This window comes from Gouania willdenowi, chromosome 5, assembly GCF_900634775.1.
Source record: "Gouania willdenowi chromosome 5, fGouWil2.1, whole genome shotgun sequence".
Lineage (NCBI taxonomy): Eukaryota > Metazoa > Chordata > Actinopteri > Blenniiformes > Gobiesocidae > Gouania > Gouania willdenowi.
In genome coordinates this window covers 22,511,450-22,536,644 of record NC_041048.1, presented here as the reverse complement: position 1 = coordinate 22,536,644, position 25,195 = coordinate 22,511,450, and the positions used below count along the sequence as shown (strand labels likewise).

The following is a 25,195-nucleotide window of genomic DNA, read 5'->3' as shown; positions in this document are numbered from 1 at the left end:
ACGCAGGATAAAGTGGGAATTACAGAAAGCATGAATCATTGTGTAGAACCAAGTAATTCAGTTGTAGAAATCTCAGCCCTTCCAAATACATACATTCAATGAATATCCACAAAATTTGCCAGTGCTCACAGTTTTCCCACACTTATATCACATGGTAACAGTCATTTTTAATCACAAATTGTTGAAAAACAAATCTTTATCTTTTCTAAAATGTATTAAAATTTTTCGACAATTTCTTTTCCTAAATTGAATAAAATATAGTCACAAACTCAAGGAAATTTAAATATTAGATATTGTGTGTAGCTTCCATTACTATACATTTAATTTATGGGGCAGAATAATGTTAAAATTGCCTACAATTTGTGGCCCACTTGAGATCAAACTGGTCCATGTTTGGCCCCTGAACTAAACTATGGCACTCCTGCTGTGGAACCTCTTCCCAAATAAAAGGACCACATGATGAATGAGCTTCTCTGTCATCTTCACCACTCACTGAAGACCTGCTGTCTGAAGCTGCAGAAGCAGAGGAAGATACGGCTTGATGGTGCAGTAGAATGTGGTAGACATCCCACACATCAGGTTCAGATGCTGCTGGGTTTACTAGACCATAGATGAAGTGTATAAAGACCAGTCCAGATTATCTGTTAAATGCACCCTCAGCTTATTGGTGCTGATGACCACCTCTACAGCCCTGCTGTCAATGCTGAGTGGAGTGTGACTAGGCTGATTTCTCCTGATGACCAATGAGTCTTGGCCTTATTCATCTCATTTCATCTTCTACCTGCTTTTTCCTGTACAGGGTAGCGGGGAATGCTGGAGCCTATCCCAGCAGTCATAGGGCGTAAGGCAGTGAAATTCGTGCTGGATAGATTTGGGGTGCAGAATGTAAAAACTCAGACACTGTTTCATAGCTGACATATTCTGAACATTTAGCTCACTTTCCTCACATTTAGCTCAAATTCATGTAAAGCAGCATGTTTTATATCATTGTTAAAAAATGTGTGAGCATAAAAGTTAAATATAAATGTAAATATAAATGCAAAAGTTAAATATAAATGTTAAATATAAATCTAAGGGGATGTACTACGAATCTGGATTCCCTCTTAACGCGCTAACTTTCGGGATTTAATCGGTGTGTCCTATACCATGATGCTGGCTAACTTCCTTCCGGGCTAAATCACCATGGTAACTTAGGGTGAACACCTAACCGGGTCAGGACCAGGTTTAGTGCTGAAAAAGATCTGAGCGAGTACTAAAATCCCGCCTCCTGACCAATCTATTCTCTTGTAAAATGAGCTGTCTATTGTTAGAAGATCTTGGTTGGTGCATTAAAGTACAATATAATAACTGTGTTGCACCGTTGTGTTGAGAGTGTACTTTGAAGTGCAGCTCGTACACATGCCATGGCCGCATGCTCGATCTCCGCCGCCGGGAGCGAACCAGCCATACATATCACCCAGGCAGGCATCGGTGAAGAGGTGTGTGGGAGCAGCTGTGTGTGTCTCTGCTTGTGTATTGGTTGAGGTTACAAGGGGCGGGGTCAATTAGCATATGTGTGAAACATTTAGGTTCAACATTTAGATTTATATTTAGATATAACATTTAACATTTAGATTTAACATTTAGATTTAGATTTAACATTTAGATTTAGATTTAAACATTCAGATTTAACATTTAGATTTAACATTTAGATTTAGATTTAACATTTAGATTTAGATTTAAACATTCAGATCTAACATTTAGATCTAGATTTAATATTTAGATTTAACATTTAACATTTAGATATAAGATTAAGCATTTAGATATGATATTAACATTTAGATTTAGATGAAATATTTAGACTTAGATTTAACATTTAAATATAACATATAACATTTAGATTTAGATTTAAAATTTAGATTTAGATTAAATATTTAGATATAGATTTAACATTTAGATTTAGATTTAAATATTTAGATTTAATGCTTTTTAACCTCTATATATGTAGTTAAATCTTGTGTTAAATGAAGGAAAATGTGCTAAATATGAGAAAAGTGAGATAAATAATGAAAATGTGTTAGCTACAAATTTTATACAAAATTTTTACACTTGGCACCCCATAACCTTGGTCATAACAGAATATAACCACACAAATACAGACACATTATTTTCATAAAACTATCTAGTGTAAAAGGGCTTATTGAAACACAAACTATATGTATTTGCTGTCTTGGGCTCACAGTTATTAATTACAGAATTAGCATACAGAGCTGCCACAGGGAAAAATATAATTTTAATCACCATATTGTTTGAACAATATAATTGTACAAACATTTTTGTACAATATAGTGATCAAGAATATATATTTTTTTTCCATGTGGCAGCTCTATGCTTCCGTAATTAATCACTAGCAAAGTCAACAAAGTGAAGAGTTTATTCTTTAATAACTACTCTGTCATATATCAGTGTCATTATAATGCTATGGAATCCTCATTAATATGAATATATTGTCAGTTTGTTCATACGGAGCGCCCCTCATTCGCCCTTTTAGGTGACGTGATAGGTGCACCATGTGACTTAAAGTTCCTTCAGTTTTATTTGAGCTCATATTTATTTTTAGCTATCCCGCTAACCCTTTTATTTTAGCCCTAACCCTAGCCCTATCCTTAACTTTATTTTTATTTTTTTTTACAAATTTTTTTTGTATATGTACTTTTAAAGGTGGAATTTGTCGTGTTAAATATGTTAAAATGAAAAAAATATTTATGACAAAAGTGGAATTTCAACCCATGTTAGCAGAAGGAAGAATTAGACCATCCTGGCACGGTAAATAAACATAGGCACATACAGTACTGTATGTTTCCGTATCAATAGACTCTTCCAATATTTTTTCAATGATAAGATCTGCTGCCCCAAGCTGTGTGATGGATTTCTACGGATTCCACTGAATACACAGTATTCTCTTGGATGTGTGGATGTGCAGAGCAGTACAGTACAATAGAATACAGTACGGTGCAGTTATCTTTCCAGCATCAATGCTGGTTAGAGCTCTTTACTCACACCAAAATAAATTCAGGTTTATCCCTAAAGGTTAAACATGCTTAAAATCCTGATGTTCTCCTTTTATCTTTATGGGTTGTTGCACCTCCCCTCGTAGTAAAAAGAAGTAAATGTGTGGGGAAAAAATCAATTGGAATAGGTTAATTCACATCACAACCATGAGTAAGTGTTAGTGTGTATGTGTGTTATCAACATGTGGTTTTTGGAAACTCAAATAATAAAGGGAAGCAAATTAGGGAAAGATCAAATTAGATGAGGATGAATAATTACTATCATAAGCTAATATGGCTGCTTGCTTTTAATCCATGTTGCCAGAGGGTCTCATCACTGTGTGCTTTATTGTGAATTTTAACTTCTATTGCATCACTTCATTGTAATCTAAAACTGAATGGGTGACACTCCCAAGTTTTTTGTTACTGAAGTATTTTATCTTAAAGGGAAACTAATCTGAGGAGCATTTTCAAAGAAAAATCCTGCAGGACTTTGTGTCTATCACTTATGACTTTTACTATTGTACAAATTGTCTGAATGTTAAGAAAACCCCTATTCGGGCAATAAAAAGTGAGGCCTAAGAAGGAATGAAGGCTGACTATGTGTGGCGTGCCTGGTCAGGTGCTCAGTGGAAGGATTTATTTCCTGAACACAGTTGTAAGCACATGAGGCGTCACATGCAGCGCAGCCTGAATGGTTTCACTAAGATGAAACGTCAACAGGAAAAGTGAGACTAGTATCAAAAGGCTGTTATCACTCTCTTTAGGAGAGAACTACTATGGTATATTAAACTGAATTCACTCTATAAAACCATTCTATCTCAAACAAGCTGAAGATTAAACACAATTTAGACGGTTCATATTATATATGTAGCTTGAGATAGGCACCAGTAGACCCACGCGACCCTGAAAACAAGAACAAGTGAGTCAGAAAATGGATGGATATATATTATATTGTTCACATTTTTCTACATACCTTTCAGTTTGAATCCTCTGCAATTTTACATAATCTTCTTCTTTCTATATTTTTCCAAGTTGTCACAGTGGATTATCTTCCTCTAATTTCCTGTTTTTCCTGTATCCTCCTTCCTATACCAACAACCTGCATATCCTTCCTCTCTGCATTTAACATCCTCCTCCCTGGCCTTCCTCATCTTGCCTGGTGGCATCAGCATCAGCATCCATTTTCCCACACATCTTATACATGACCAAAACATCTCAACTCCTTTCTCGTTGAGAAAACCTCGACAACCTCAGCTTTGAACCTCCAGTTCAGCTTCATGTCTGCAGCTCAGTGCCACCGTCTCTAAACCATACACATTACTGTCCTGTAAACTGGCTAAGGGCCCTTTTTGGTGATTGTTATTTTGTGTTTTTTCAATCAACAATGTACTCAAATTATCGAGTAAAATTTTGCTTTATCAAATAATTGCATTTATTTTTTGCGTTTTTAAAGGGAAGTAATGTCTTGGTGTGGATAAAACTGATTGCTTAGTCAATTTCAAGAGTAAAACCTTAGCGCTAAGGTTAAAAAATACAATGATAATTTAACATAATAGACAAAAAACAATAAATAGACAATAATAGACAATAAAAACATGGTTATATTTGATATTTCCAAAAGCAAGCTTTCTTCTTGTTCTTTTTTTAAATTGTCTATCATATTATAAACTCAATACATCGTCCCACTCCTACTCTTCAGTAATGACAATTTGTACAATAAATTATTATTGTATAAATTCTATAGCATGTTAGACAAGTAATATCTGCTACTTCTGAAATTACCAACATTTTTAAAAGGATTTACAAACTCTAATGTGGAATTTTTCAAATTCATTCTTGATATATATCTGATAGAGTTTTATGCCCTTATGACAGCGGGACAGACTCTAGCCCTTGTACAAAATAATGATAACGTTGAAAGATTTTGGGTATTTCTAGGAAATGTTGCATGTAAAAACATTCTGAACACATGTAAACTTTAATCGGAGAAAATGTGATGTAGTATCTGAACTTCATGGAATCCTTTCAGGTCGTAAAGGTCAAATGATGTCTCTTCCATCTTACAGTTCTGAAAGAGGACTTGTTTGACTGTGGGTGTGTCTCATATGTAACAGCCTGAGGTGAACGGTGGCATATGGAGGAACAGAAAAGGAAATAAGGATGCTTTGTATTTGGCCCCCATGCACTCATCTTATGATGTTCACGCACACACAGTAAGAAGGTCATACGTCAGACATGGGCATAACTTCTGCTTTGTTTAAAGCTTTCAGCCCTATCTATTGAACCAGATATTTACAAAGTGCAGAAAGTATTCATTGATTTCTTTAAAACACCATGTTAAAAAAGGGCCTTTGTTTGTCTTCACTTTTTTATTATTACCATAACCATCACTCTTTCTGTGCCCTAAAATCTTTTAAAAATCACATATTTTAGAGATGTGCTTGTGACTAATGTTACTGTGTTAAAAATTTCATATCTGGTTTTGATGATCAAAAACTCAAATTAACAGGCAAATGTCATTTTCAAAAGTCACAGTGTAAAAATACATTCTTGTGGGGGAAAAAAGTTGTTCGAGGAGGTGGTGCTAGACCTACAGTGAAGTCAGAGGTGTAAAGGGGTTGTACAGTCATTGAGGGGTAGGCTCCTCCTATAAAGAGTGAAGGAACTTTTGGCACTCTGGGATTTGTGTTTGGGGTTCAGGACTGCAGGGTGAGGATCAGGACTCAGAAAGGACAGAGACAACCACACAGGATGAAGATGCTGCTACTGCTCGTTTTGGCTTTCACTTCTGCCACAGCAACGAGTAAGTGAACACAAACTATATAAAACACATTCAGTCTGACTTTATGGCTTCTGTTTAGTATTATTAGACATAATTCAATCACGCTACAGAAGAATTTCCACCTGATCCGCATCACATTCATATGTCTTTAAAAAAAAAATGCATGTAGACACACGTTTATATGATAGATAAAGGATATAATAAATGAATGGAATCATGAAATTTTCTGTGTATTAATTGCTGTGACTAAAGCCATACAAAACATTTCTGAATCGAAAAGAGCAGTGGTTCTCAAACTTGTTTGGCTCAAGTACCCCCTTTTTCTCACTTCTGAATCCAAGTAACAACTTTATCCGACTACACCATTTTGCTCAGAATATTATGAAAAAACAACTATAGAGCATAACAAGTGATAAAAACACATTTCAATGAACTTAACTTTGTAAATAAATGGAATATAACAGCATTTAGTGTCTCCTGAATAGACTTATTTCTCTAGTTTTTATCAATTCCCATCATCTCCCACCTTGTTTGGGACCAAGACTTTTCAATTCATGTTCTAATCAAGATCATTTTTATTATCATTTTTAACTAAAAAGAAACTATTTTAAAATCCCATATTTCTAATGCTTTCACGCACCCCCTGTAGTGCCATCATGTAACCGCTATTTGAGAAACACTGAATTAGAGGCTTGTTTGTTGGCCTTTCTGCCAACTTGTCTACATTTGCTCCACTAAGTGAACAGCTGTTTCACACTTGCTAACGTTTCACGTTTTTTTCCCCCTAAACAGCCTATTTTTTTATGCCAGTTAGTGTTGGGAACTTAAAAGATTTGAAAAATCTTAAAAGGAGGCACAGCATAGGGGTTCAAACATTTACATCTACGAAGTATTTTTATGTTTTCTTGTGATGTAAAATGTATTAGTATAAATTCTATTTTTACTTGAGGAACAATAAGTTGAAAATGTTTCCTGCACTTTTGTAACCCGCCTTCCCTCACACCCCTTGGGATGAGGAAAAAAAAAATCAGTGATCCGGAGTCTGGGAGCCATCATTCCTCCCACTGGGATTACTGGTGGTGCTGCTCAGCTGATGGTCACATGAAAGGGATTGAGGGGGATTGTAGATCGTGTGACTCCCACTGCCAAGAACCCTCACCTACAACATGCCCATCAAGGCCCAGAATACTGACCTCTTCTTATTTACATAAGCATTCCAAGCATTCTGTTATGAACTGCAAAGCCATCATTTGTTAAGACGTAATCTATTCATTTTTGCATGTGTGGACGTCTAGATTTCAATGATGATCTAAGGCTTGCACTCTTTCAGGGCAAAGAAGTCACTTCACAAATTATCAATCATGGAACAGAGACATATACCCTGTGTGGAAAGATGGTGACCCCAAGTTTAGACACTGTTGGTTTGGTAAGATTTTAGGACTTTCTTTAAAAAAGTGAAAAGCTTTGCTCACTTCAGCCAAACAGATATTCTTTAATAAAGATATTTCTTCCAGGTGGCGAAGTGACTTTTGATCTGAAGAATGATGCTCCTACCTTGACAGGAGCAAAAGCTACCTTCAACATTAATATCAACTTCCCACCAAACCAGACAGTGCTTCCTGATGGGCAGGTGGTCTGGGCTCATGACGGCATCTTCAATGGTAAAATAACACCTGGCAGAAATGACATGAAGAAGAATTTGAGTCACTATGAATACTTAGACAAAAGTAGTACAGTACAGTAATACTTGTGTTTGTCAGACCTACTGTCATTTCCATGTAATTGTTTGTTTGTTGTAGTTGACATTAACATCTGTCAAATATAACCCCATGAAACATTTAAAGCTGCACGCATAAATGTTGGTCATTGTCTCTTCAGGCCAGCACTTCCACGAGGGCCATGCTGTGTATCCAAAACAAGACACTGATCGGACTGGAGTTTTCCCAGATGGCACACCTTTTACCCGCACCGGGGACCGGAAACCACAATATGTGTTTGTGTGGAAGACATGGGGTAAAGAACAGCCTAAGATACACCAAGAGTAAACTGAGGTTTCCCCAATTTTTTTTGAAAACACAAGAAATCTGTAATAAAGATGAATGTTGCTTGATCTTTACTAGAATGACTGTGGATTAAACAAATAATGGCCAGTACTTTGGGTTTCTGATAACAAAAGGCATTGTATAAATTCAATAACACATTTGAAAGAGCATGTCAGACCAGCCACTCTTTAAGAACTTGAATTTGTTTTTGTTCTGCACTGAAATGAAGCCACATTAATTTTCCTTCGATTGTTGCTGAATGGTACTTGGAATGCATCTAATCTCTACCAATATACAAATCATTCAATAATTAGCAATAACTGGATGCTAGTAACATTCATTCTTAAATATATTTTTCTTCCGAAGGACGTTATTGGCAGGTGGCAGATGGACCATCATCATCTCTATCCATCGGTACTGATAACGTCCCCCTGGGCTCCTACAATATGGAAGTTGTTATATACCACTGCCGTGGTGAAGACAGGTTTATTCCTCTTGGTTATGCGTCTACAGTTTTCACAATAACAGGTGACTCAGGAAACCTTTTCTAACATAATAATCTTTTGTGTCTTAAATTGATCATTAATATAACAAATCAGCATCTTTGTCTCTTTCATTAGACCAAGTTCCCTTCAGCATATCCCTAGCCCAGGTCAATGATGTCAACCAAAATGACCAAAACTTTATCCAGAACCACGCCATCGCCTTTACCATCAATCTCCATGACCCCAGCCAGTACCTGAGCAGCGCAGACATAAGCTTCAGCTGGGACTTTGGTGACAACACTGGAACCCTGATTTCCAGGGAGCGCTCCGTCACACACACCTTCCAGTCAGTTGGGACTTTCACACCTCAAGTGGTCCTAATGGCAAGCATTCCAAGTGCTTGTGAAGACCCCAATGCTGGTGAGATTTTTGAAGACCATACTTACTTTCACTAAGAAATCGTCTGGTATCTAAACAGTTTGCTACATCTCTGTTTTTCTAGCTGTTCCTGTTGATGCCTCAGCTGCTCCAGAGGTGGTTGTGATTGCCTCCACCCCATCTGTTCTTCCAGCGGAGGTCGGAGATGCAATTGCTCTTGATGCTGATGCTTCCGATGTTGCTGCAACAAATACAGAAGATGGGGAAGCAGCTGTTCCAGACACAGAAGCTGCAGGAGTCACCCCAGTGAATCCAGCAGTTGAAGATGCAGCTGCAGTGGAGGCAGGTGCTGCTGCAACAGATGTAGATACAGCTGCCACTGCTGTTCCTGCTGAAGATGGAGTAGTTATTGATGCAGCTTCAGAAGATGTACCTGCTGCAGAGGGTGAAGAAGCTGTTATTGACATTATTGAGACTGTCACAGCTGCCCCTGATATTGCTGCAGAAGAGGAAGCTGCTGCACCTGCTGCCGAAGTTAATGCTGCTGATGTTGATGCTGCTGAAGTAGATGCTGCGGCTGAAGCTGATGCTACTGCCGATGCTACTGCTGAAGTTGATGCTGCTGCTGAAGCTCCTGCTGATTTTGATGCTGCTGTTGCTGAAGTGGATGCTGCTGCTGAAGCTCCTGCTGAGGTTGATGCTGCTGTTGCTGAAGTGGACGCTGCTGCTGAAGCTCCTGCTGAGGTTGATGCTGCTGTTGCTGAAGTTGACGCTGCTGCTGAAGCTCCTGCTGAGGTTGATGCTGCTGTTGCTGAAGTGGACGCTGCTGCTGAAGCTCCTGCTGAGGTTGATGCTGCTGTTGCTGAAGTTGACGCTGCTGCTGAAACTCCTGCTGAGGTTGATGCTGCTGTTGCTGAAGTGGATGCTGCTGCTGAAGTTCCTGCTGAAGTTGATGTTGCTGTTGCTGAAGTTGACGCTGCTGCTGAAGCTCCTGCTGAGGTTGATGCTGCTGTTGCTGAAGTGGATGCTGCTGCTGAAGATCCTGCTGAGGTTGATGCTGCTGTTGCTGAAGTTGACGCTGCTGCTGAAGCTCCTGCTGAGGTTGATGCTGCTGTTGCTGAAGTTGATGCTGCTGCTGAAGTTGATGGTACTACGGCCATTGAAGCTGCTGAGGCCACTGAGGCTGTTGCAGAGGTTGTGCAAGCTGTATCAGAGGCCCCTGCTGAAAACATTGTGGCTCCTGCTGCAACTGAGGCAGCAGTTGAAGAAGTGGCAGCCCCAGCTGTTGCTGCAGATACTGAGGCTGAAGTGGTAGACGCTGAGAATGAAGCTACCACTGCTGCTGGTAACCACATACTCCAAACTCTTCTTACTGTATATGTGATGGTTAAAATACAAAAAATGCATTTTTTAAATGTTGAACACACAGGTGAGGAAGTGGCTGTTCCAGCTGAGAATGAAGTCCAACTTGAAGTGGAAGCAGAGCCAGCTCAGGTTGCCCTTGTTTTGGCAAAGAGGCAAGCCCCAGAGCTGATGGATGACTGCACAGTCTACCGCTACGGTTCCCGTGCAGCCACAGTACAAGTTGTCCGTGAGTCAGCAAAGGTTTTGTGTGAGAGAAAGATACACTGAATTGCTTAACTAAATCCTTGACACAATACCTGTTTGTACTCAACAGAGGGTATTGAAAGCATTGAAATTGTGCAGATGTCCAGTGTTGTATCAATGATGACAGAGCTGGAGCAGAATGCTGTGGACGTCACCATCACCTGTCAGGGAAGGTGTGTAATAATGATACAAATTATTACATATCTATTACACATTCAGTTAGGAATTACCCATTTCATTAGAATTAGAATGAAGACTAACTGATAATATTGTATTTCACTTCACTTATGGCATTAAGACTTAAATCACATGTAAAACTATGTGGGTAATCAACAAAAAACAACAATATTCTAAAAGGCATTTTTTACAGTGCACATACTGTAATTGTTTTGCATTTAACCCATATTGAGGTTATGCTTTACAGTTTTCTGCGTAGTTGTAATATTATCATGAAAACAATTGAGTATTCTGCCTGCTCCACTTTGTGTAGCTTGCCCAATGAAGTCTGCACAGTCATCTCTGATGCTGACTGCATCACTCCGATACAAACCATCTGTAGTGCAGCCTCGCCCTCTCCTGACTGTCAGATGATCCTCCGTCAGTTCTTTAACGAAACAGGCGTTTTCTGTCTCAATGTCTCGCTGACCAATGACGTTAGCTTTGCTGTGGCAAGTGCGAGAGTCAATGTTGCAGTAGGTGAGTGAAATTAGAAACAAGTATAGTCTGAATTCACCTTTAGAAAAGAATTCTCAAGTTAATAATGTGCTCCAATTTCAGAATCCGGTGGCTCTCCTGCAGGAACTGCAGCGACAGTTGTAGGTGTTCTGCTTGTTGCCAGTGTTGTCTGTTGCATTGGCCTGATGTACAGGTGGGTCCTGAAATTCAAAACAGTGACAAAACAGTCATTTAAGAAATTCATTAGAGGAAAAATGAGCCAAGAAGAAATATGTTGTAAGCAACCAACAAAGTTACTAACTTGCAGTACCTGTAGGATAGCACAGCAGTGATAGTAATACTATCTGCTGTGGTTTTGTAGGCTCTATGTACTGTAGTCACTGTTGATCTGACACGACAAACTAAATATTCATAATTATCGTGCACAAAATTTAAGTTTTAGAAGCAAAAAAGGCAAATGCTTGTGTGAAACTAGTCTCTTGATTTATTACATTTAAGCACTTAACCATTGTTGGGTAACAAAGCACTGCAGACTAGGCTACTCCCAAACTCAAAAGAACCATTGCTCATACAGTTTATGAGAAGCATAATGGTTATATATATATATCTCACATCCAGCTAACAAATATGTTGACAACACAGCGATAAACAAGCAGGGCCATTTCAAACTCTTTTTGCAATCTCCTGTTTGTGAGCCCTAAGTGTGTCAAACCCTGAGGGGGAGAGTCCCAAACATCAACAGTTGAAGAGAAAAAACTGGCTAAAGTGTGCAGCATGCTAATGTGTTAGAACATAGAACATTTACACTGTCCAAGGTCAACAGAAGCTTTAATGACGCTGAAGAAAAAAACTAGTATCATAGATTTTTCAAACAACAGAATAACAATACTAGTAACGTTATGATTAAATCTTAACGGAGCATTGCAGCTCATATTTGAATATGGTAATAGACTGTGTAATTACATAAACATATTTTGAGAGGCCTGTGAAGCAAAATTCAAAAACATGAAAAAGACGAAGCTCCTTTTCCAAGTAAAAAATACCAAAAAAGAGGGTGTGTTAATAAATTAATTCTCCAAACACACTGCACATACACACACTTCTTTTCGAAAAGCTACAACTGAGTTTTAAATATTGCACTAATCTTGGCATTGTGTTGTAACAGATAGATATCACACATTTCTTAGTCGATGATAAAATGGGTAGCAGTGATGAAGTGGTTAACAATTCTGCTACTATCCTGCTCCGTCTGTCTCGTTTATTTACAGACGGTACAAGCAATACCAGCCACTGAGGGAGGAACACGACTTACACAATGGAGGCATATCTGCTGTCACGTCTGTGCCTTTGCTGTTGTGGAACCTGCTGAGTCGACAATCTCCAGGAGAGAGCCGTCCACTGCTTGAGGGCAGGATTGTGTAAATACCTCCAGCATCCTCCATCATCCCCATTGTATGTGCACTGCTGTAAATCCAAGCCATTAAAATAACCTCTTAAAGAGAAATGTACTAAGCCCACACACAGCAGATGTATGAATAGTGTCCCATTTGTATAATTAAAGAAATAAATTTAAAGGACTTTTTTAATAAACGTGTGTTACTCTGATTGGTCCCTTTTTGCACCTTGACGATCCCTTTCTTCTACTATACCAACACATTTCAGCTCAGTTTCATTACCAATGTAAATCAAGTTCCATAACTCATATGATCATAATGGAACCTTAAAACATTAAATTGAAACTTTGTCACAATCATGTGTTTCTCTGTTATTTCATCCATTTATTACAACTGGCTTATGTCAGATAAATCATTAGATACATTTTCAATTCTTGCAGGATTAAAAATTAAACACCACATGAAATTAAGGGGTTACTTAAATAGAAAAAGATGATTAAAGACAGTCAAGTCTGACTGCCTGAGCGTTAAAGGAGACATATCATGCTTTTAAACCCTTCCTTTTTACATATAAATCATAGAGTTGTGGTCTATATAAAGCGGAACTGCAATGCTTGGGTCTGAATTCCTCATTATTATAGCTCCACCCCTTTTCTGATGTGCTTCTGAGAGTAACTCGTTTTGGTGCGGCCTCTTTAAATGCAAATGAGACACTTCATACCCCGCCCCCTCTCCAGGTTGCAGAGGTGACACTCGGTTCAGCTCCACCCTGTTCGGCCATTTTTGTAGTTTGATAGAAGAGATACGGCTATGTAGCGGCTCATAAACTTTTTATTCAGAGGTTATTTACAAAATATCAACAAAGGAAGACTTGTCCATCCAGCCTTACATGTTCGAGCCAGAGTCAGACCCAGCAGAGCGAGATGAAAATGAAGATGATGAACCTGCAGAACCCTAACAAGTGAGGGAACACAAGCACCGAGCTAACGCTAGCGCCAAGCTAACGTCACGAAAAGAATTTTAATACAGTCTTTTCAAAGACAAAAACGGCAAAACGAAATGACTAATGAAAACTTTAGACTTAAATTAAATCACGTAGGCCATATCATCAAGGATCTAAAACGAGCACACAGCGCTAACATATGAAGACGGTGCAACTGCTAATGCTAAAAAACAATGACAGGGACGTCTTATCATCACACTTTTTAGCGTTATTTACAGCTTACCGAAGTGCTCTGTTCGTCGTCTCCAAAGATAGAAGGAATTGAACCCTCAATCAGACAAAGTCTTTCGGCAAATCCTTCTTTATACTGGCGGAGGTTGCTGAAGCAGTCGTGCTTGAAGTGCTTCACACACACAAAAATGACCTTCCCCACAGATGTGGGTACATTTTCGTGAAAAATAAAACTCAACCAGGCACTTTGAAAAGGTTCTGATGCTGGGAGACGGTGTAATGAAGCGTGTGGGTTACTACATCCAACAACCAAACATTTTGACTTATCCTCTCGTAACTTCGGCATCCTTGAGCTTGGACTACAAAATAAAAGCGAGAAATAAAAATGGCGGATTGCTCGAAATGTTGGGCCTGGAGTCGATGTCTTAATTTGGCAGTTCCGCTGACGTTATTGTTCAAAAAACTTAATAGAGAATCGAAAATTCGAAACAGATTGAAAAATATGACCAAAACAGAATATAAAGATATCAACGGAGCAATTTGAACTTTTCTGTTCTTCTAAACACTCTAAATATACAACAAAATGAATTTAAGGGCTAAAAAAGTGGATTTAGCATGATATGTCCCCTTCAAACAACAGAAACCTACAGGTAAACAATAAACAAGACTGGAAAAACAAGGTTCCAGTTGTCTGTTACAGATGTGATGTAAAAACAGAAATAAGAAGAGGAGGAAAATGTATTTCCTTCAGTCATAAGGTGTGATGAACAGGACAGGTGGCAAGAACAGATGAAGAACACAATTACAACTGTGGCCTGGCAAGAATAGCTGGAAAGTAAGAAAAGCTATTTTGCCCTTAATTAAATCAAACTAATGCAATAAACAGGTAGATGTAGCTGTCAAACCTATAAAAACATACCTACACTGTAAAAAATATTATTCAAGATGTTAAGATTGATGCATCTACAGCTGCACTTGATGTAATACATTCTTCACAGGCATGGATAAGTGTTTTTATTTGCATAATATGTAACTGTAAGCTATATTTCCTGGACATTGACACTTAGGGCCAAGGAAAAACACAGATGATCATGCTGCCCTGTGCTCCATCTGACATAGCGGTAGTGCTGTGTTCGGACTCCATGCGCTGAACAGACAGAGACCTGCTGATCGAAACATTCACATATCATGACACACTGCAGTGCAGATAAAAACAGCTGTGACGCCACTGCAGCAAGTCTTTAGTGTAAGGAGTCCTGGCCAAGAAACAGTTTATTATTTGAGTATTTTTGTTACTGGATGAAAGAAAATATGATCTGGCAGGGATGTGGTGCTTCAGTTTGTGATATTTTCCTGCCTGCCCTATAGGCTGCAGTGTGTTTTGTTTCTTTCTTTAGTTACTTATATTAAATTCTTAGTTAATATCCCTCAGACAGACTCGTGTAAAACTGCAGCACTCCATTAGTGAATAGCAAGCACAACCATTCATCACATCTTCCCATTAAAATGTCTCCTGGTCACATGTTGCTGGTCCTATTGGCTCTTCTCCAATCACTCCCTGAGCACAGACACAAGCCAATGGCCCTTCAGGGAGGCCATCATTTTTCACAGGCGATCTTTATCAAAGTCCTGAGTCTGACGGTGGCGTTGTCTTTAGTAGATCACACCATCCTCTCCATTTACTACAGCCTAAGAAAGTCACCTTCATTCATATGGGTGTTACTAACCTTCCATGCTGATCATTTTCTGACATTTGACTCCAATCTGTGGAGTTAAATGATGAGTCAGAGACGAACGCAGGCGCACAGCTCTAATACGCAGGTCTGTTATTGCTCGCCACTCCCTGGCAACAGATCGCAACAGGATGCAGTTTCCTTTATCTGCCCTCAATGGTTGATGAACAGAAACTGTCACAAGTATAGGTAATTACCAATAAGCATTACTTAGGTCTGTTATCTCTTTTTTTCTGCAACCTAACTTCCAAAACATTAACAACTGTTGGAGAGCCTTCATTTTTAATTGAATAAAGAGGTAAAAATAGACTTGTTAGAGGAATCTTAGACAATACAAGAGGAATCTTAGACAATACAACTGGATCCATTGAAAACTAATTCCTTTCCAACATATAAAATCTGCAGAGACTGATTTTACCATTTGATTATTTGGTAAAACCAACATGTGAAAATAAATCAGGCAGATTTTATATGACATAGTGTATGCTTAAAGTTAAAAATTAAAAATAGACTTTAAAAAACTAACTTGTAATACATAATTCATAGCATAGTAATTATATTTATGTTGTCTATTTATGTTATTATTTTTTCTATTTCTATCACGTTCATACCCAGAGTAAGTTTGCCCAGAGTTAAAGTTAAAGTTAAAGTTAAATAGATGCATGGTTATTTTTTCCAAATGCAATTTTTTAGGTTTATTTTGCCTTTTCAAAAGTATTGTCCCACTCCTACTAATAATTAAAACCCTATATGGCTCAGATTTTCCACACACACAGTATGGTGTCTTTGTTGCCACTGCTAGATGCTTTTCAAGCTACACAATTGATTGGGTTTTTCCACTAGCGACCACGCCCATTGCATTAACCTTATAATAAAGAGTGCATCCATCACCTAACTAAATGAAATCAAAAATAATTAATCACAGATTTCCAATGACTGAGATGCCTACCGTAAATGGCTGAAATAGATTACAAATACAACACAGTGACATAGTTTAGTTAACATAAATTGGAACAGAGGATTTGGTCTGACAGCACCAGAGAAGAGCAATTGAATTTTGGGCCCATTTGGGAATTCCCTGAGACCCAAAGGATCCATTTCTGATGGTAACAAATGGCTAATGGGTAACACTACTCACAGTCAAGTGGAAAATTTCTGTATTTACATTTTTATGTTACACAGATTTAACATTTACATTGTATATATTGTTACATATAATTTACAGAATACACCATATGAATATGAAGGACAGAAAAAGGAAAAGAAAAAGAGCAATAGTGAAATATGAGAGTGAGGGACAGGGTTAGTCAGGGGGGAGGGATGAAGATGAGAGAGATATACTGACCATGAAGCAGGTTGATTAGATTACAAAGCAAAGACTAACAGACCATTTGTTACAGAGAACCAGACCTCACCAGTAGCAATCCTGCAGATGAAGGAGTCAAACCAAGTGCCCACATGTGTCTATGTGACTGACATGCAGAGAAAAGGAGATATTCCTACATTCTAAACCAGTGCAGCGAGGATACTGTTTAACGGATCACACCTAAAGTTAAAGATGATAGGACAGATGCTAAGTTTGATATTAGTGCTGATATACTTATTTGAGCATCTGTGTTTGAAGGAGAAAAGGAGCTGCATTAAGATATAAAAGAGCATAAATGGATGAGAAGCTACTAAAGGCACCACCGCACATCACTGAGCACATAAAAAGAAGAAGCCACACCCAGAGGATACATTTTCTGTATTACATCACCATGCAGCCTGTCTTCAGCCCTCAATAGAAAAAAAAGCACAAATGAGCAGGCATATATGCACGTGTACACTTCAGATAGAACTAATGTTCTGTCTGTAAATCATCCAAATTTTCATATTTTTGGACAATTGTCATGCAGATGACAGGACTGCTGAAGCAGAACAATCTCTGGACATTTTGCTGAAAATGTAGAAAAACCATTGCTAACGTGGAGACCAATAAATAGTGATTATAATTGTAAATAATGAGTGTCACTGCTCATTGGTGTACTAAAGCTGTCTGTAATAATCTAACAGAAGAATGAACATTGTTCAAATGAGCGAAGAATTTACAGGGCTTCTGATTCAGAAGTTTTACAAACAAGAAAGCAACTTGTCAACACTTTGGTTAAAATTCAATCGGAAAAAAATCTTGAATTTTTTGTGCTCTATTAACTTCATATCAAATAAAAAATATATTTCAGAGCAGTTAATATGTTGTTTTCTTGCCCCAATTCATACTAATCAGCGATCCTTGTGATGTACTAAATGTGCTTGACACATTTCATATTTGTGTAAATGTATATACAAAGAACAAAAGAAGTGAGATGACTAGTGTTTAGTAAGTCTTTTTCTTATTTTTTTATTTCTTTTTTTACATTTTTTATTGTCAGCTTGCATTAACAATAATAATGGTAGTTAGTACTTTACCTTGACCCCACAGGAATATTCAGGTAATGATTGTCCAACAGGCAAGAAACAGAAAATAATCTGACAACCCAGACTTTAACAGCCATTACAGGGTAAGGAGTTTTACAAAAGGATAAAATGACTGCAGAGTCATGGTTCTGCCCAGAATATCAATAAAGTATCCCATTACTGTAAAAGGAGAGAGACAGACGGGAGAGCTGTGGAGACAAATGGAGCAGTGAAAAAAATCCATTGTCTCCTGGGATTTAACGTTGTATTATTCACATTTTAATATAAAGAACAAGGTACCTGAATCACGATTGCCTGAAATCAAGAAGAAGAGGACACATAATTGGGTGTAGAGGTATATGGACAATGGTGTTCAGGAGTCCTATAAATACAATAGGCTGATGGTGTCATGGTTTCAGTGTCACAGGGATAAATCACAGAAGAAGAAGAGAAGATAAGTATGTGAAGACATCTTCCGTTATCAAAACATTAATCAGGAAATCAATTTAAATACTTGCTAAAGGCTTTGGTTAAAAGAATGAACCTGATGATACAGAGCTGGAAGCTCGGCTGGGGGCAGGGCCTGCCTCTGGAGGGTGGGGAGGGGCCAAAGCTTTCTGAAACTGGATGAGAAAGCAAAGTTTCCTGTGCTGTGGGGTGAGGAAGGGAGGAGGAAAGGGAGGTGGGGTGGAGCTCATATGGAGACAAGCTTTGGTTGCATATAAACCTTCGCAGTCTTCAGTTTGAGGTTCTGTTGCTTCACAGGCATCTTGAAACATCCAGCTCTCTACTGTTGCTCAGCCAGAGAACAGAATTAGAACCAACCATGAGCCATTCTTCAATGCATACCTCCACCTCCTACAGGCGCACTTTTGGAAGCCCACACCCCATCTCTGTGTCTTCCTACTCACCTGTGTCCTCTCGTATGCCGGCCTCTGGAGGTCGCTACATGCGTTCAATGTCACCAGCGATGCAAACTCGCTCCACCACTTATCACCAACAGCGCTCCCGCCCAAGTGCCCAGGCACCACGCCTGAGCTATGACAAGGTGGACTTTACGCTGGCTGAAGCCATTAACCAGGAGTTCCTGACCACACGCAGCAATGAGAAAGCTGAGCTGCAGGAGCTCAATGACCGCTTTGCCAGCTTCATCGAGAAGGTGCGCTACCTGGAACAGCAGAATGGGGCTCTACAGCAGGAGCTCAACCAGTTCAAGGGCCAGCATCAACATGGTCAACCCAACCGTGCATCGGACCTCTTCCAGGAGGAGCTGAGAGAGCTGAGGCGCCAGCTGGATGACACCGGCAAGGAGAGGGACCAGTATCTGATGGAGAGGGACAATCTGGCTGAAGACCTGAACCTGCTCAAGCAGAGGTTGGTACCAGTGACCAGAGTAGGATAGGTAGTGAAAGGATACACAAATTATTGATTTTCTTTCACTTCATTTTAATTTCAATAACTGTTCAGAATTGTATCTTCTTGTCCCTCCATGCAAGTCTTTTTTCCCCATGTTACAGCAATGAGGCAGCAGGCATCTCCCCGTATGACTGTGTTCGTGATGCTGAGGTAGGGCGTGGCATAAAGGCAGCATGCAGCATGACATAGGATGCTGCAGTGCATCATGAGTACAGTGTTTTTATATGTGACTATAAATAACTTGGACAACTTTAATGCCCAGAGAGACAAGAATCTCATCACATAAGAGAAGAGTGAACAACAAAGAGTGGAAGAATGACAGAAGCTGGATTGATTAACTATGGTAAAAACTCTTCAGGAATACAGATTTTTGTAAAAACGTTCAGTCTCAGGTTCAAAGAGAGATGAGAGGAGACGGGATGAGGATGGAGCTAAATTAGATACAGGGTGGGGTCAGACTGGAGAGGAGGGAGGGAGCAGAGAAAAAATGTGACCAGAGGAAGAGAGGTTGGATATCAGGCGGGGCAGGAAAAATCAATTTGACTCAATGATTCCATTAGGTGTGTTTCCTGCCTTCATCTGTGCAGATGGGAGGGTGCCAGTGAGCCCATTAGGACAAAAGGGCCCCAAGTAACACAACATGAATTAAAGATGAGGAGCAGGACCCACTAATCCACTTTCTTTCCTGCCCAGGTCGGACCTTTGTCTGCAAGGACACACAGAGCATCGACATTCTAACTACATCTATAGCAATTAAAGAAGATTGGCTGACAACTAACAGCATATTGTGAAAAAGTTCAAGATTACTTAACTCAGCACTTGTTTGGATTTAGCTCTGTTTGACAAGCAGTAGGACAAGTCAGGGTTGAAATAAATTAAACTTTGTTAAAAATTGTATGCTATAGACTATTTCGAAAAAGCACTTGCCCAAAACTCTTTCCCAAAACAGAAAGTTCTGTCTTAGAATTTGCTGACTTTCTCATATTACCCAGTCCAATCAAATCCTTGTGTAGAAAGAAGATGTGCACATCCCATAAATGGCTTTGTCTGCCTGTTCATTCTTAAGGTTGGAGGAAGAAGCCCAGAAGAGGGCAGATGCTGAGGGTAACCTGGTCTCCTTCCGCAAGGTAAACACTTAAAGATACCAAAAATAGCACTGGCCAGCATGAATAAAAAACATTTTCTTAGAACTAAAAGCAGAGCACTTGTGAATTTCTTTAATAAAACCAGGATGTGGATGATGCCACGCTGTCTCGTCTGGAGCTGGAGAGGAAGATTGAGTCTCTAATGGATGAAATTGAATTTCTTAAAAAGCTCCATGATGAAGTAAGTGTTACCCCTGCATTCTCTGAACTACCCTTCCCCCATTATAGCCCTGATTAGATAGATTGTGACCACTTAGGGATTAGATAATTAATGATAAAAAAAGATTTAGGATCGGTTATTAGAAAGCTTCAGTTCAAGCACTAACCCCTAACTAAAATAGGCTGACAGAAGAGAATTATCATCCCCTATTTTTCTATTCAAAAGGAAATCCAGGACGTCCAGGTGAGTGTTCAGACCCAGCAGCTGAAGATGGAAGTAGACAGCAGTTCCAGGCCGGATCTAACTGGTGCTCTGAGGGACATCCGGGCCCAATATGAGACCATTGCTTTGAAGAACATGCAAGAATCCGAAGACTGGTACAAGTCCAAGGTTGGTAATCGTTCACCCTCATCGTAATATTTCACGATAAAAGCCATTGCATGCAAATTAATTGTTCTTCTTCTCTTGTTGTTTCAGTTTGTTGATCTGACTGAGTCTGCAAAGCGCAACACTGATGCTCTGAGGCAGGCCAAGCAAGATGCCAATGAGTCCCGAAGGCAGATTCAGTCTCTCAGCTGTGAAATTGATGCTCTTAAGAACACGGTGAGACCCACTGTCGAACTTGATATTTGGATTACTTTTTACTTCATATCTGTTGAATTTCTTTTAGAATGAGGCTCTGCTAAGGCAGATGCGTGAAATGGAGGACCAGTTTGGAAATGAGATTGGCAACTACCAGGACAACGTAGGCCGACTGGAGGACGAAATCCGCCACCTCAAAGAGGAGATGGCCCGTCACCTTAGGGAATACCAGGACCTTCTGAATGTAAAAATGGCTCTGGACATTGAGATAGCAACTTACCGTAAACTACTGGAGGGAGAGGAAAGCAGGTATGAACAACATGCTCAGATCTGACACAAGCAAGAATGATAATGCAAAATAAATTTCTTGACTAGACATTTTATACAAATGTCTCTTCTGTTCAGGATTACGGTTCCCATCTTCAACATGGGTATGAGCAATCACCTTGGTGACCGAGGTAAGAAAAATATATTTTTTCCTACTATCAAACATTAAATGTTTCAAAGATCCTGTTTCAATCACATGGTGGTAATGTGTGTCATACATCTTGATCATAAAGGTTGTTTTCTGTTTTCTTTTGAAATGTTTATGTATTTTACCGTGATATTTGAATTTTTACTGTCTCAGACTCTTGCCTCAGGCTATAGACTGAATGATTTTTCTAGTTTAAGGAAATGTGGTGTTTCATCCTGACTTTTCCTAGACTATGAAAAAACTCCAGACAACAAGGGCAAGAAGACTGTGCTGATAAAGACAGTTGAGACTAGAGATGGAGAGGTACAGCAATTCAAACAAATGTGACAACTGTCAACAAAATCAATAGCCTGGCACATACAATGTGTATCGGTAACAAAGGCATTTCTTCCTGTGTGCTGTAACTAACCCTGGTGTCATTGTCTTCATCAGGTGGTGAAGGAATCCAGGAGGGAAAAGGAGAGAGACTCGGGTAGAGCTGACAAGGATGAGAATGATGATTAGATAGAAACTACTAAGAAGATGTTAAAGCCATTGCCATTCTAGGAAATTAAATGAAACATAAACCAGATAAAACTACAGAAAAATAGAAAAAACTATCAAAAATTGTTATTGTCCTCTTTTTCATTTTGAGTTAAGCTTCCATTTAAGTCTGTCTTAAACTAGAGTTGAATGTGGGATAAACTTTTCTAGTCTAGATTGTCAATTTGGTGCTATTCAAGTCATACAACTTTTGCTTCACAATTGTGTCATCTGTAGACTAAAACAACTTATTTACTATACCACTTTAGGCCTTGATTTACATAGACATCTGTAGACAAAAGTGTTTGTGGCAGAGGAAAAGTTTCAACACAGTAACTTAAAAAGTTTGCGTCAAAGACATGACTAACCAGAACAATTTCTGACTATCTATTGATGAAACCACTTTAGAAGGATTTTCATTCATTTTAAAAGCTTTGCTATCATATTGGAAGCCAAAGACATAATTTTCATTAAACATGACACACCTACAAAAGCTAAAGAATTAGCTTATCATCAAAAATAACGTTTGCTGATTATACTGTGCAACACTGTATGTATGTGATAGATTAAAAGCTGTAGGTGTATGTCCAAATAAACTGAATTGGAGCAAAACCTTGGTATCTGTGTTCATACTTTCACTACAATTGTCCCCTTTTCTTATGAATGAGCCCTAATTTTAATGTGGATAATGAGCTAAATATTCTGATAAATTGTTGAAGAATGCACTCGAACTATAGTTACACATCTGAACTGATTGGGTGCTGTTTGGTTCAGAATTACTAGATTTCTTAATATTTACATATGATCTCAAGGTTTTCAGGTCTGATGTATTGGCACCATATTGTTTGAATGTTCAGATTGTAGTATCTAGGATTGATATCACCAACTAATTTTGTCAGAAACCATTGTAAGCCACGGGGACTTTTGGGTTTAGAGGGTCATCCAAAAATTTAAAGTGTGGTCACCCTTCCTCTGTTATAATCAGCTCAGGTTTTAAGTGATTAACAAAGTGATGATGAGCAAATAAATGCTCAATAATTGATATTTACTAGGGTTAGGCAAGTTATGGTGGGTGGGCTGATGGTGTTCCATGCAGGCTTTGCTTCTTCATTCCTAACATTGTTGCAGGCCTTGTTTCAGTTCAGATCTTTAACATACATTTTAATGCACAGTTGTAGTTTTTTTTAATCATTTTTTAACATCCAAACCACTGTTTGAGGATGAGGCTGTGAGTCCGTTACATAAAAAAAACAAAAAATCTAAAAAACTAAAATCATGATTTGCCAGTTTGATTGATCCCAGCGATCTCAAATCAGCAGAGAGACAAAGCTGTTCAGAGGGGAATTCCATAAAGCGGGTTATGTTCAAACTCTGAGTATGTTCAGGCTCAAATGAGGGAAACTCTCAGAATCCCATTCTTAAACGCGAGGTATGTTCTTCTCTGAGTATGTTTCCATGGCAACATTGTCCGTGAACTAAACCTGGTCGCTGGCAGGTTTTATCAAAGAAACCCAGGGTTTCTACCTGGCTCCGCCCACCTGAACACCGTTTCTGAACACTTTAACAAACCTTAACACTCTTCTCTGAAACACATTAGTAACATCACACACCACAGACGTGTTCACATCATTACTAATGTTGTGTTGCTCTACGTTTTTTTTTTTTTTGTGCAAACGGTAGTTTTCTTTATATCATTGTGGATGTAGATCATTAAGTGAAATACACTGACAGGTTAATCTGCATTAAAACATCTACTGACGTCTGTAGTAAAGTTACCTGTATATGAACCTGTGGATAATATAAAGGAGAAGATGACAATTTAAATAATCCACTTTTAAGGCTCGATTGTTGTTTTATATTGTTATACAGGTAAATCTATAGTTCACCCATCTATGAAGTTATGATGGCGCAGTGAATTGTGACACTGCCCTTAGAAGCAATAGGTTGTGGGTTCGCGTCCCGCTTTAGTGTTTTTGTAAGATGTTTTTTAGGACGTTGAGATGACTCTGGCAACAATATTACATTTAAAATCAATATAAATGATTCGATATCAAGCGGCTGTCACTGTCTTACAGAATGGCTCTCTATGCAGACATCCTATGCTGCAGCCACGTCTCCTCAGACACATTTTATTCATATTATTCACCGCTCATGTCACTGAAGAGATAAAATTATGAAGCAACCAAAAAGTGTGACTAATTATGGGTGATTTAAGACACTATAGTCACTGAAGACTGAAGACCTTTAGAACAGGCTCATGTTCCTCAAACACCGACTTGTTTCATCCATCAGGGTGAATAAATCACCATCTTCCGTTTGGTTGCCATGGCAGTTTGAGTAAATCTCTGATCCACTGATGATGGCTTTTTATCTCTCGCGTGCACGTAAGTAACCCAAGGTTTATGTGCTCAGGGTTGATTAACCCACTTCATACCAGCTGTAATGGAATCATATACCCAGAGTTTTCCATCACTGGATATGTTGACCCAGAGTTTATGGATAGACTCAGAGTTTGTTAATCCTCCTTTATGGAACACCCCTCTGGTGAGTAAGTAGTTGTACACATAAACAAACAAAATTAATAAACACACTATTATTTTAAGGAGATAACTTCAGACTTTTCAAATGTGCAAGAAGTGGTGCGAACTCACCTTCAATGACTTCAGATTAAGTCAATCCAATCATACTTTAGATTAAAACTAAACCCTAAGTTGCTCTGGTTGAGGCTGATGTTACAGCTTATCTATTTACTTCTTTGTTTCCACGTGGAATTAAAGCAGAAGTAAGAGTGTACATGTGTTAGTGTTAGTAGTTTGCTATAAATACAACCAGTGACGTGCCGTGAGCACTAGGGTTGGGTAGGCAGGGCGTTCCAAATCGAGACCACCAATGTCAACATCAATGACAATTTCATATGTTTCTGTTGGCAAGTGTTGATTCAATTCAATTCAACTTAATTTGTATAGCGCAATTTACAACAAAGTCATCTCAATTCGCTTATCAAAATATAAAATTCATAATAAAAAAGAAAAGAGCCAACAAGATCCACATGGACAAGTGTTTAGCCATCTAACAAAATCAAGATCATAAACATCATTAAAGAAACATAAACAATTATTTAATATAGCCTCCATACTCTCCCAACAAGATACATCTCAT

At 38.7% G+C, this 25,195-nt stretch overlaps 2 protein-coding genes across 2 annotated transcripts; both read left to right on the top strand.

Moving 5' to 3' along the window:
- Positions 1-5,725: 5,725 nt before the first annotated feature.
- Positions 5,726-12,444, top strand: pmela (premelanosome protein a). Its single transcript, XM_028446205.1, has 12 exons — positions 5,726-5,835; positions 7,145-7,240; positions 7,329-7,475; positions 7,693-7,827; positions 8,223-8,384; positions 8,477-8,761; positions 8,844-10,064; positions 10,149-10,310; positions 10,398-10,500; positions 10,818-11,023; positions 11,105-11,195; positions 12,271-12,444. Exons 1-12 carry the CDS (start codon positions 5,784-5,786, stop codon positions 12,422-12,424), a joined length of 2,814 nt encoding a protein of 937 aa, XP_028302006.1. The 5' UTR covers positions 5,726-5,783; the 3' UTR covers positions 12,425-12,444.
- A 5,973-nt stretch (positions 12,445-18,417) lies between these two features.
- Positions 18,418-22,648, top strand: prph (peripherin). The gene is made up of 9 exons (XM_028446058.1): positions 18,418-19,110; positions 20,219-20,279; positions 20,383-20,478; positions 20,683-20,847; positions 20,935-21,060; positions 21,128-21,348; positions 21,445-21,497; positions 21,744-21,817; positions 21,947-22,648. The coding sequence occupies exons 1-9, from the start codon at positions 18,563-18,565 to the stop codon at positions 22,016-22,018; spliced, it is 1,416 nt and encodes a 471-aa protein (XP_028301859.1). The 5' UTR covers positions 18,418-18,562; the 3' UTR covers positions 22,019-22,648.
- Positions 22,649-25,195: the final 2,547 nt, after the last annotated feature.

Excerpts from the sequence above, each read along its gene's own strand:
- pmela (XM_028446205.1), top strand. The coding sequence starts at position 5,784 with ATGAAGATGCTGCTACTGCTCGTTTTGGCTTTCACTTCTGCCACAGCA. Across the intron at positions 8,762-8,843 it reads TTGTGAAGACCCCAATGCTG|CTGTTCCTGTTGATGCCTCA; the intron begins GTGAGATTTTTG and ends CTGTTTTTCTAG. Across the intron at positions 10,501-10,817 it reads ACCATCACCTGTCAGGGAAG|CTTGCCCAATGAAGTCTGCA; the intron begins GTGTGTAATAAT and ends CACTTTGTGTAG.
- prph (XM_028446058.1), top strand. The coding sequence starts at position 18,563 with ATGAGCCATTCTTCAATGCATACCTCCACCTCCTACAGGCGCACTTTT. Across the intron at positions 21,061-21,127 it reads TTGATGCTCTTAAGAACACG|AATGAGGCTCTGCTAAGGCA; the intron begins GTGAGACCCACT and ends AATTTCTTTTAG. Across the intron at positions 21,818-21,946 it reads TTGAGACTAGAGATGGAGAG|GTGGTGAAGGAATCCAGGAG; the intron begins GTACAGCAATTC and ends TGTCTTCATCAG.